Source organism: Pararge aegeria, chromosome 27, assembly GCF_905163445.1.
Source record: "Pararge aegeria chromosome 27, ilParAegt1.1, whole genome shotgun sequence".
NCBI lineage: Eukaryota > Metazoa > Arthropoda > Insecta > Lepidoptera > Nymphalidae > Pararge > Pararge aegeria.
Genome location: NC_053206.1, coordinates 3,098,706 through 3,110,414, shown reverse-complemented (window position 1 = coordinate 3,110,414; position 11,709 = coordinate 3,098,706). Strand labels below are relative to the sequence as shown.

The window sequence follows — 11,709 nt, the reverse complement described above, 5'->3', positions numbered from 1 at the left end:
ACGAAAAACCATTTTTTCCAACACACCGATGGATCCCGAACTTTTTGACAATACCAATATGGCGACGGTATTTTTAGGATTTTGTGACCAGTTGCCAGAAAGGGATATTTTTTCTATAGTAGCAACATTATTGATACACACAGCCGTCGCGTTCTTAGAACATGGCTGTCATCATTAAAACCTATAAAACAATACGTTCCTAAACGAAATGACAGTCGTATTGACGTTTGACACTGACAATGTCACCTTTAGGCTCTTTAGCTTTTCCTGTCATGCGCGGAAATTACGAAAAGGAAAATCTCGCATCTAATTATAAATTTTGCCTGAAAATGTATAATGCAGGTAAAATACCGCAGTGCGATGCACGCTTATATGTACGCGCGTTTTATATGTGACAGAATCGCCCGCTTAATTCAATTATTTGCTAATTAGCTAACGTTTTAGGCTAAGTTTTCCCAGTTTAGTTTCATGTGATTTCTTAGGTAACTAAACTGTTTGGGTCCAAGATAACGTTATGATAACGTGGTTGTTTAAGTAGGTTAATGAAATATATGCACTATGGCTGTGCAGAATAAGGTTTTGTATGCATTTCGTGGCTGGATAGCGTTCGTTGCCTTCATGGATTTGGGCACTGCCGGACGTTCGTATATAGAGAGGAGATCGTTTCTTACCAATAGCGACAATGAGCATTTAGATGGTAAGTTACTAAAAACAATTTTATAATATAAGAAACTTAATGTTTAACCTCTATGGCGCTGTGGTCTTATGAGTGGTATATTAAAGTTCTGTTCGAAAGGAAGAATGTTAACGCACCATAGTTGTTGCTATATTAATTTAAATAGTTTCTGATCTATATATCTATGTCTACAATCCTCCCTTGTATACAGGGCCACTCTAACGCCCTCCAGCGCCTGTGTGCAAAAACCTATGAAGCACCTCTTTTTCCAGGAATTTCATTTTTTTTTAATTCTTTGTTAATTTTGACTTAAATAAATATTCTCCCATTTTGTATACTTTGACAATAAGTGCAATATAGGTTTTGTAATGTTATATTCACAAGGCATTTGTTGTACTCAATTATTCATGGTTACTCTTCTATAAAGAATATGTTGCTGTGTAAGTGTAACAAAAATAATTTGGATGGCAGCGCCCCTATTGTCTTGGTGCCTGTGTGCGTCACACACTTGGCACACAGGGGCACAGTGGCCCTGAATACCGAGTTAATAGGTTAAATCATGTATGAAAAAAAGAAAATCCCTATCCCTACTTCCGTATTAATATTATAAATGTGTATGTAAGTTTGTTCGTTACGCTTTCACGCAAAAACTACTGAACCGATCATCATGAAACTTTGGAAACATATTCTTGGAGGTAATAGAAGTAATATAGGATACTTTTTTATGCTGAAATTAAGCTCAGTTCCTTTGGGAGAGGTAAATAAAGTTTGACGATTTTACACAAGGACTATATAAAAAATGTTAGATAGAAATGTTCTTGGTTAACCTTTAGCATATAAATCAACTAACAATTCGATTTCGATTCATCGTATACCAATCACTATTTTTTGTAAGTGATAGTAGGAGCTGAGACTGGTCAGACAGTTCTTTTCAGATATTGTTTATGCGAATAGAATTTTGTTTTATAAGAATACACGACTTAAAAATTTCAGTACAACTGCACCTTAATTTATTGTCCATGTGTCTCAAAAAACAAAAACAAACGCAGACGAAGTCGCGGGCAACAGCTAGTATTTTAACAATACAGGAAACTGAGAGTGTGTAAGTGTTTTTAAGATTTGCTGAAGTGAGCGGTGTCAAAAGTAAAAAAATTACACTACAAAATGGTGCCCCATGCATTTGTCACAGGAGTTAATAATGAATAAATAAAATATTTTAATATATTATTTTGATACTATATGTACTAATACTACTTTTGCCTTTGCCTTGCTGCTAGTATGATGCTATGATGTTACGCATAAAGTGTCTTCAATTCCACTATTTTGACGGCCGATTGGCGCAGTTTGCAGCGACCCTGCTTTCTGAGCCCAAGGCTGTGGGTTCGATTCCCACTACTGGAAAGTGTTTGTGTGATGAGCATGAATGTTTTTCAGCGTCTGGGTGTTTATATGTATATTCTAAGTATTTATGTAAATTATTCATAAAAATATGCATTAGTCATCTTAGTACCCATAACACAAACTACGCTTACTTTGGGGCTAGATGGCGATGTGTGTATCTTTGTCATATAAAAAAAAAAACATTATGTATATATATAGGTTAGAAAGTTTGTGCCATAAATATATAAAGTCCTAATTGTTTTATTCTGCTGTCTACTGTTACCTAATATTTAGTATTTTATTTGAATTTTAGGTGATTTTACAACATCCAGGATGCTTGGAATGTATTCGCTGCTCAAAGCTTTGGCTTTAATTCACTGCACACTGTATATACATTATAGACCGTAAGTAGACTATGATTTAACATTAACTTTTAAAACATTAAATTTTGCATTGTGGTGTATAGGAAAATGCTGAGAATTTCATGGGTGCAGCATGTAAGGAACACCAAATTATTACGGCTAGGCAAAGATCTAGAAATGCTTGACACAAATAAAAGATGGATATCAAATTATTTTGATAATTTCTCATCTTATTGTGATAAACGATGAATAGGATGTAATCTCATGCTCTGCTCATCATCTGCTCTCTGTCTGCTCATCATTCAGGGGAAAATAGCCAGAATAAGACCACCTGGCGGCAGAAGTATGTCTTAGAGGGTAGTCCTCCATAACAGCAATGCGTCAGGCGTAAATCTTGCAATCACTGCTGTCAAACGTCACTTTTGTTTATTTATTGTATGGATGGTAGAGGTAAGGAGAGTCATCTTATATGGGAGAAAAGTTGAAAGTGTCCAGTTGTTGCGCTAAATAACAGTTCAAAAATCCTCCACAATGGCGCTGGTGGATGCACAGGGTATGGTATGAATGTAGCAATCGTAGATGAATTGAAGTATGCTGAGTTAAAAAATTTAATGTCATTATCGACTAAAGTAGTTAATTATTGAGAATTTCAACAACTTACGTTGTACAAAATATTTTGGTAAATATAACCGTACAGATTTATTATAACCAAACGTGCGTTTAGAGTGATTTTATTTCGTAAACAGTAAATAGTACGGTATTTATATTTGGCGCTTCTTTTAAGAGTTACCCTGATGCAAATGTGGCGCCATCCTAATTTAATACATTTTGACGACAGTTTTTCATATACACAGATGACTCTCCTTACCTCTACCCTCCATAATTTATTGTATGGAAAAGTGACGTTTGACAGCAGTGATTGCAAGGATTTACGCCTGTCGCATTGCTGTCGCGAGATACGTTATCACCCTGCGGGTCGCGGTGTCGGGGCTTCCCCGCAGTTTGCGAGTTTGTAATGACACCCGCGCTTACGAAGTTGACGCCTATATTTTGAGCTGAGATAACATTACCTTGAACGACTGTTTCCACAGAGTGTTTACGTATTGTTAATAGACTTTTTTTTTATGCTGACTTTTAGTGTAGTAGAACATTTTGTGATAGATCTATGTTGCAGTCTGAAAGGCATGGTTGCCGTAATGACATCCGCGCTTACGCAGTTGACGCCTATATTTTGAGCTGAGATAACGTTACATTGAACGACTGTTTCCACAGAGTGTTTACGTATTGATAATAGACTTTTTTTTTTACACTGATTTTTAGATCTATGTTGCATTCTAAAGGGCATGGTTGCCGTGTAATTACAGGCGCATGAGGCTTAACACCTAAGCCTCAGGTTGGTGGACACAGGGGCAACATTAATCGTGCAGTTCCTAATGTTTCAAGACTTTTTAACTGTGTCGTCGTTATATTGCTGTCGCGAGATACGTAATCACCCTGCCGCGCAGCCCCCTTTTACGGTCGTGTTGCCCGATATTTAATATCTCTATAAATAATGAAAGTTGACTTATGTTAATAAAACAATAAATTTGGATATTAAATATAAGTATCTACCTATAGAGAAAAAAAAATGGTCTAAATTTAAACAGAACTATGATCTTTGCTTGGCCTAAAGGGAAAGTATACTTCGGTCAGCACATACCGCGTTGGCGTTCAACGTGTTAATAGTTTTTATTTTTATTATTTAATAAAATTGGTCTTATTTTTAAAAGATCACTTTTAGTGATAAAATCGCCGTTTCACCTTAGTACTAAGTACTATTACTGTTCCTTGTGTTTTTCCTATTGTGTTGTGTTGTAATAAAGTTTTTCTATTCTATTCTATTTTTCAGTGTTGTTTCGATGGGCTACTGGTCACTCATGTTAACGATAATACTATATTTCACGGAGGCCTTCTATTACCATTCAACGAATCTCAATTTTTACGTTGTGTTCCCATGCGTATTAAATAGTGAGTATTTGTAACTTTTTAATTTTAATGTAATTTCTAACATACAAAATATTCTCTGGAACCAAAACCCTGGATAAAATAGGCATTAAATATATAACCATAAAAAGTCATTGATAATGCTCGATTTAGATGATGAAATTAATTAAAATATTTTAGTAGGTATTTACATATGTATGTGTATGCATATATATGTGTGTGCATATGAACTGCACTGTGTGTTTTATGTGTGTGCGTATGAACGTGAGAGTGAAATATTATTTTAATATAATATTTTTGCTGTTGCAATGCACGACAGCTGTTATTTCTCTAAGTATGACCAAAATCGGTCAGAGAAACTGTGTCCCTCAACTAAAGAAGTTTATCTACCTTTGCGTGTACACAGTCTGCACACATACAATTTCATAGTTTCATAGGCAGGAGAATTTGGCATTTTACATTTTATGCTTATATTTTTTTGTAAATTTTGCTTTTTATGTGTATAGTTGTTTTTGAATGTTTTTTTTTTATATATTTTTTATGGTATTATGTTTGGTAAATTCGAATATAATTAATAGAGAAAAGTTAAAGAAAAATTTAAATGAAAAGTATGAGTAAATAAACGAATAAAATAGACACTATTCTTATCAAGCGAAGTGTTGGGTTCTTAATCTCCTCAACCTATTTATAATAAAGGATCCATCGTCATTACGTGAATCCATACAAAAATATCGATACCTATCATAACATCTGCTCGACGTAGATAACTACATCAAGTTCGTAAAAACATTTTCTGCGTAAGTCAAACTGAATCTCTCACTACTGCATGGCACTTGGATATAAAATGCCAAAATCTCCTGCGGATGTACCCCGCACGCGGCGTCCTTTAGTAGCGCAGCGGTGCCTCTGTCAGAATGCGGCACGGCACAAAGGTGACTAGACGAATCGCTGGACGAATTTTTTGTTTTTGAAACACACGTTTTTTTTAGTTATAACTCTACTTGGATTAATATATCTACCCTCAAAGCTGAAGCTCTGGGGCACTATACCCGGTACTTCCGGAATGGACCGCGAGGTTGAAGATGAGAACATGCACATTCTACGACAAATGGGGAACTACAGGCGGCGGAAAACTGGCAATACCATCAAGAACAAGCATGTTTGACTGTGCTGCCAGTTGTAAGTATAATTTCCACACGGGGAGATACATTTTTTTTTTAAATTTTTAAGTCTCACCTTTATTACTCAAATAACATTAATCTCTGTAATTATCACTGGTAATACTGCCGTCTTTTTTTCTCAAATTGATTGTCGCCATTTTGGCGCTGGATGTTGTGAAAATGTAACACGAGTGTCCACTGAACTAAAGTTTGAATGACGAAAAACATTTAACTGGCTGCGCTCATGTGTTATCCGCGATGAATAATTGTTTGGTTTCATCGAAGTTAGAACGTGAAGGAATGACGATGTTATATGTAAAAATAAGATTGTTCCTGTAAACCGAACTTGGGAATTTTATGTTTTTTTCCGGAGCCAAAACTAGCTTATGACACTCTCCGTCCTTTCAACTAACTCGTTGCCAAAAATCAAGTCAATAGTTGGCTTAGTTAGGACGCGAAGCAAGAACAAACAAACAAACACTTTCGTATTTTAGTATGAATTAGTTCCGGAGGCACTCGTCTTTCACAATTGGCGCTTTAAACGGGGATAAAGTTTAAGTTGTCATTTTTATAGGGGCAGCCAGTCCGGCGTTAACTTTAGTGTTAAATGCTAAAAGATAATGGAACCAATTTTACTCACACTCATTTTCCCTGTGTGGAAATTAGATTGGATAAGTTAGGCAAATTTACTGTTTTAACTCTAAACCGTTTTTTTTTGGTTATTTTATAAGGTTTTGTTTTGTTGGTGAAACAATTAGTTAAGTTTTGAAATGTTACACTTTATCTCTCGTGAAGTTCACTGTGTACTCACTGTAATCTGAACAGACTTCACTGTGTACGTATTGAACTGTTACACACTCCACTTTGTAAACAAGTCACTGTGTAGAAACCTGACTGTGTACACACTGCAATGTGAACAGACTTCACTGTACACAAATTTAACTGTTGCACACTTCACTGTGTAGACACCCCACTGTGTACACACTGCAATGTGAACAGACTTCACTGTGTACAGATTTAAATGTTACACACTTCACTGTGTACAAAATTTACTGTGTAAACACTTCACTTAGTACAAATTGTTAGGCATTTATGTATATGTGTGGTCATCCAGAATTCCGTTCTGTTTTGAATCTTATACTTTTTTGGTACTCTTTAAAATGTGTTTCTAACGTTAATTTGATTTTTAGTATTATAATTGAGATTGTAGAATAGAGATCCTAAGTTTAATTTATTTCTATCTCGCTCATACGGAAGTTTTTTATACCAGTAGAGCTTTTGAAAAGTACTACCGTCATGCTTATTTTTGCCGTCAAGCGGCATTTTTGTGTTCCGGTCTGAGAGCCGGTGTAATTTTACAAGGCGTAAAAGGTTGACGGCAACAGGACGGCACTTTGTATGCCGTGCGAAGTCGCATGCCCTGCGAAGTTTTGCTCGGTTCATAGTCGACGGTTTTCCACATAACGTCATGTGAACTATCTGCTTAATCCGTCAATCATTAACTACTAGTGAGATGTAAAAACATGAGACGTTCTTCAAGCAGTGCGAGTGAGATGGATATATGATGCGTGAATCAAATATTTTTTTTCTATTTCATATAAGTAATATATAGAAGAATTCCTATTGAATAATGAAAAATTCACTGATGCCTTCGCTAGCTTACACTTTGGGAAAGTTTGTATGAATCAATGGCATAAAGTTAAAGTCAAAGTCAAAAATCTTTATTAAGTAGGCCCATAGGTGGCACTTTTGATGCTTACATTACTTGAGAATTAAACGGTAGTGAGATGATGGCGATAACCACATTCGTAAACTTAATACTAAATCTACGAGGGTTCCAAACGCGTCGTGGTCTAAAAAGAAGCCCACAACAAACTTAGCCGGCCGTTTTTTTTTGTTATCACCATCTCACATTGTCATTTAAAATCATTAGTAGAGCAACCTGGTTAGAGCAATAATTCACACCCATTACGAAGTCCTTTATACTATAATAGGACTTTTCTCTCGTATAAACATACAGTCTGTGATTCATACAAAATCCTTTTTACATCCATTTTTTTTCCATGTTTGGTAGATTCCTGACGTGTCTAGTCGTCCTTGTATATAGATAGTTCTTATTAGGTAAATGAATATTAGATTGTAAAACAAAGTAATTTTATCCACCCGAGCCGATGGTGGGGATAAATTTTCAAAGTCGAACATGCTTGGAAGTGGTTGAACCGAATGCTTACAAAAGGTCAACGAAAACGATTTCGTTCGATTGCCGGTTCGGGTCGAAAATAGTGTATTTAAATGACCACCCACACTAGATAACCACCCGTTGCGCAATGGTGAACCTGTGTGTCTTAAAAGTGGGTCGACTTCCGGCACAGGGACAATTTAGTAATGTTTAATTTCTGAATTTTCTCTAGTTACGAGGCTTTGGCCTTGGCAAGTTAGCATACAAACACGTGACGCTAAGCTATGTACCGCTCCGATACGATGACGATTAGGTACATCCGATTATATGAAACCCATACCGGGTTTCATATAATTGTCATAGCAGCTTAGCCCGCTACCACTTCAGGAGACTAAAGTGGGCTAACATGGGCAGGAGACATTTTCCTCACTTCACAAAATGTCTATACCCTCCCATAGTTTTATCCACTCACCGAGAGTGGTCGTACGGGTGAAAATAACATCTGAATAATATACGTGTAATATTTTCCCCTGGTGCCGTGTTTTGGCAAGTGGTCACGTTAATTTAATCCCTTTTCAGGGGATACTGACGGGGGATACAATCGGGGGATAATCGGGCTTTTACCGTCGAATTGACGTATTTTTTGATCTCGTTACCACTTCACCTTTTTATCACCGTAAGGACCTACATCCCTACGTGGTTGGTATACCGCGGACGCGTACGAAGCGCTTTACTTCTTCTAAGTAAACTAGTAGTCAATTAAAATACACGGGTCGTTATCCAAATAAACCTTCTGTTTAAAATTTTTTGACTTGGCGGATGCGCTAATTCAGCGGTAAAAGTTCAATATAATGTTTGTCTCCTGCCTAACTTTGAATGCAATCTCTCCCACACGGCTGAAGGAGAGATTGAGAGAGATAAGATGCATTCAAGTTGAGGCATGAGACAGTGATATAATATTTAAAAATCTAAACAAATATAATGTAAGTTCGAAGTGCTTTGTAGGCAACGAATGCTTTAAAATAATTTTTAATAGCGTTAGAATAGACTATTTTTACGGTTGATACTCCCAGCATTATTAACTGTATCCAATACCCACCCAAAATCTTTTTTCTCTTAATTCTCGTTCTTAATTCTTCTTAAACTTCAACGTTATATCAACCCATTACCGGCTACAGGGCACGGATCTCCTCCCACAATGAGAAGGGATTAGGCGGTAGTCCATCACGCTGGCTAAATGCGGATTGGTGGACTTCACACGTCCTTGAGAATAAATGGAGAACTCTCAGGTTTCCTTACAATGTTTTCCTTCACCTTTAAATCAAGTGATATTTTTAATTGCTTCAATTAACAAGGGATATTCGAACGAATAAATAAGATACAATAAAACCGACTTCTTGACTAAATGTTATGCCAACTGAGAAGTAAATATATTTTTGTAAAAATCAAGCATGAGTACAAAGAGTATTCTCACACATACAAATATTATATGATGTTTAAATTTCGGATTAAACCCTTTTTCAATACAAAAAAATAATGAATAAATGACGGACTTATGCCCGAACCGATAAAACGCACATAATTTCGAAAAGTTAGAGGTGCGTGCCGGGGCTCGGACCTCTAGCTATATGGTCTCCTCGTAAGAGAGGCTGAAGCCCTAACTACTTCACCAACGTGGTGTTCTACGACCTAAACCGTTCTCATTCTGAGAGGGGACCCGTAACCTGTATTGGGCCGTTAATAGGTCGATATGATGATTTGAGCTAAGGCTTGGGACAGTAAAGGACTGTCCGCACTCTGTTCTTACCGCATTACTCTCCGTTGGACCTCTATTTTGTCCTTGCTCTGTGGTAATAGTTAAGATTTTTATACGAACTCTCCTTTCCTTTCATCTAAAGAAAATTTTCATCTCACTAGCTCGGAAATTGATGCTAAAATTTCCATTTTATTGACTAGTGTGGAAAAGTTATTCGTGTTATCTCCATTGGAATGAAAACCATATCACCTAACCATAATTTATAACAGCGCATCTACGAAACCGTCAAACGGAATTGAACCTAATTGTAAATTTCTTAAGGTTAATATTACAATGGATATGCGTTTATTATCTTCGCTATAGTGAGATGAATAGTTACTTGTTTCGCACGGCTGCCGCCATATTGGTTGCGCAACCATACCGACGCCAGCAGTTCTTCTTCATCTCGAGTCGACGGTCACCTAAAACACGGGCAGCCCAAAAATGCTAGTAATAGATGGTTAGAGTTAAGTTGTCAACTTGTCTACCATTTTCTTGTCCTATTTCTATGACATAATACAAGACAATATAAAGAAAAATTTACCTCGAGGTGCGTTTTAAACCGCACAGGTGAGGCACTCTCGATAGAGTTGTATGTATTTTATCGGTTGTCCGACTAGTTAACCCACCACTACTAGTAGTGAGATAGTGCCTTAAAAGTTCAGAAGGGCTTGCATGCGCACAGCAAAGTGATGTTTTATGTGGCATAAGACAAGACAGACAATTCTTAGCATTAATTATCTTAGCGCATCTTAGCCCTACACCTTAGAGTTGTATGCGTTTTTTGGTAACGCGACTGGTTGCGCCGCCCCTGCTATTAGTAAGATAACGCCCTAACTTCAATATTTATAAACGTGATGTATCGTTGTAATAGTTATCCCGTTTTTGTTAAGGTCTGACATTTGAAAAAACTCGTTTGCATTTTCTGGTAGCGCGATTGGTTGCGTGGCTTATTACATACACGTTAGCGCTACTGATCTCTTTGCCTACGAGTGGTTCTTAGACCAATTGGTTGGTTTTATAGACCAATTTTCTTGTCTTATCTAACAGAAATAGGTCGAGAAAATCAATTATCTTAAACCTACTGGTGAGGTACCAGTTGGGCTAAGATAATTATAGAAGCGTAGGCTTTTTTTTGGTAGCGCAACTGGTTGCGCCGCCACTGCCGTAGTGATATAGTGCCCTAAGAGTTCGTGTGAGATTGCAGATAAGTGCTAAACTCTGAAAAAAAAAACTCACCGATTTATTATAACTTATCTTACATACTATACACACTTATATTATTTTATCTTTACTTTATAAAATTTTAACGAAATTAGATTTACTATTTCTACTCACTGTACTACTTAAAATATACTTGATCTTTCCTCTGAATTAGAATTATTTTGAAGAAAAAAAAAAAACTATTTGAATATTTCGAAATTCGTTTGTCTATAGGCTAAGAGTTTCCTTTAGACACTCCGCTCTTCACTTAGCCTTAGTACAAGTTTATTTCAAAATCTATACTGTCAAAGTAAAATGGACCTTATTGACCTAATTTTAGAGTTGTAAGTCTCGTAAGTCGTATTCTGATTTTTATTTTACAAATGTTATGCAGAAAGCTGAAGAATTGCAGGCAGATTTAAGCTTTAATACAATCTGCATAAGATACATTTTACTCTGATGTAAGATATTTCGATACTCGAATACGATTCCTTGATTGCGAGATGGCAAAACTTGTACTAAGGGTACCGATATATCACTTTTAATGAACACCGTTTTAACAGATTTTAATTGCTTAAAACGCATATACCTTAGAAAAGTTCGAGGTGCTTGCTGGGATTCGAACTCGGCCCCACGAAAGTGAAGCCGAACTTGTAACCTATGTTCTATCATCGCTTATTAGTTCATTGACAGCCGGTTGGCGCAGTGGGCAGTGACCCTGCTTTCTGAGTCCAAGTTTGTGGTTTCGATTCCCACAACTGAAAAATGTTTGTGTGAGAGAATTGTTTGTTTAAAGGTATTCGATGGATAGATGTATTTCTCAATTTGATCACGCTATGCATTAAAAGTGTTATATCAGCATTTATCCTATAAAAAAATGTAGTACACATGTGGTGCCAATATACAAGAATCAATAAAATATCGCAATACTATTAAACTGTTTTAAATTATACAATTATTATATATACACA

At 36.4% G+C, this 11,709-nt stretch overlaps 1 protein-coding gene across 1 annotated transcript; it reads left to right on the top strand.

The window, feature by feature from the left end:
• The first annotated feature begins 321 nt into the window (after nucleotides 1–321).
• Nucleotides 322–7,266, top strand: LOC120635698. Its single transcript, XM_039906811.1, has 4 exons — nucleotides 322–697; nucleotides 2,370–2,460; nucleotides 4,307–4,425; nucleotides 5,391–7,266. The coding sequence occupies exons 1-4, from the start codon at nucleotides 559–561 to the stop codon at nucleotides 5,564–5,566; spliced, it is 525 nt and encodes a 174-aa protein (XP_039762745.1). The 5' UTR covers nucleotides 322–558; the 3' UTR covers nucleotides 5,567–7,266.
• Nucleotides 7,267–11,709: the final 4,443 nt, after the last annotated feature.

Bases quoted from the DNA above. Each gene is read 5' to 3' on its own strand.
- LOC120635698 (XM_039906811.1), top strand. From the start codon at position 559: ATGGCTGTGCAGAATAAGGTTTTGTATGCATTTCGTGGCTGGATAGCG. The intron at 698-2,369 runs GTAAGTTACTAA...TTTGAATTTTAG, and splicing joins CGACAATGAGCATTTAGATG to GTGATTTTACAACATCCAGG. The intron at 2,461-4,306 runs GTAAGTAGACTA...TCTATTTTTCAG, and splicing joins CTGTATATACATTATAGACC to TGTTGTTTCGATGGGCTACT.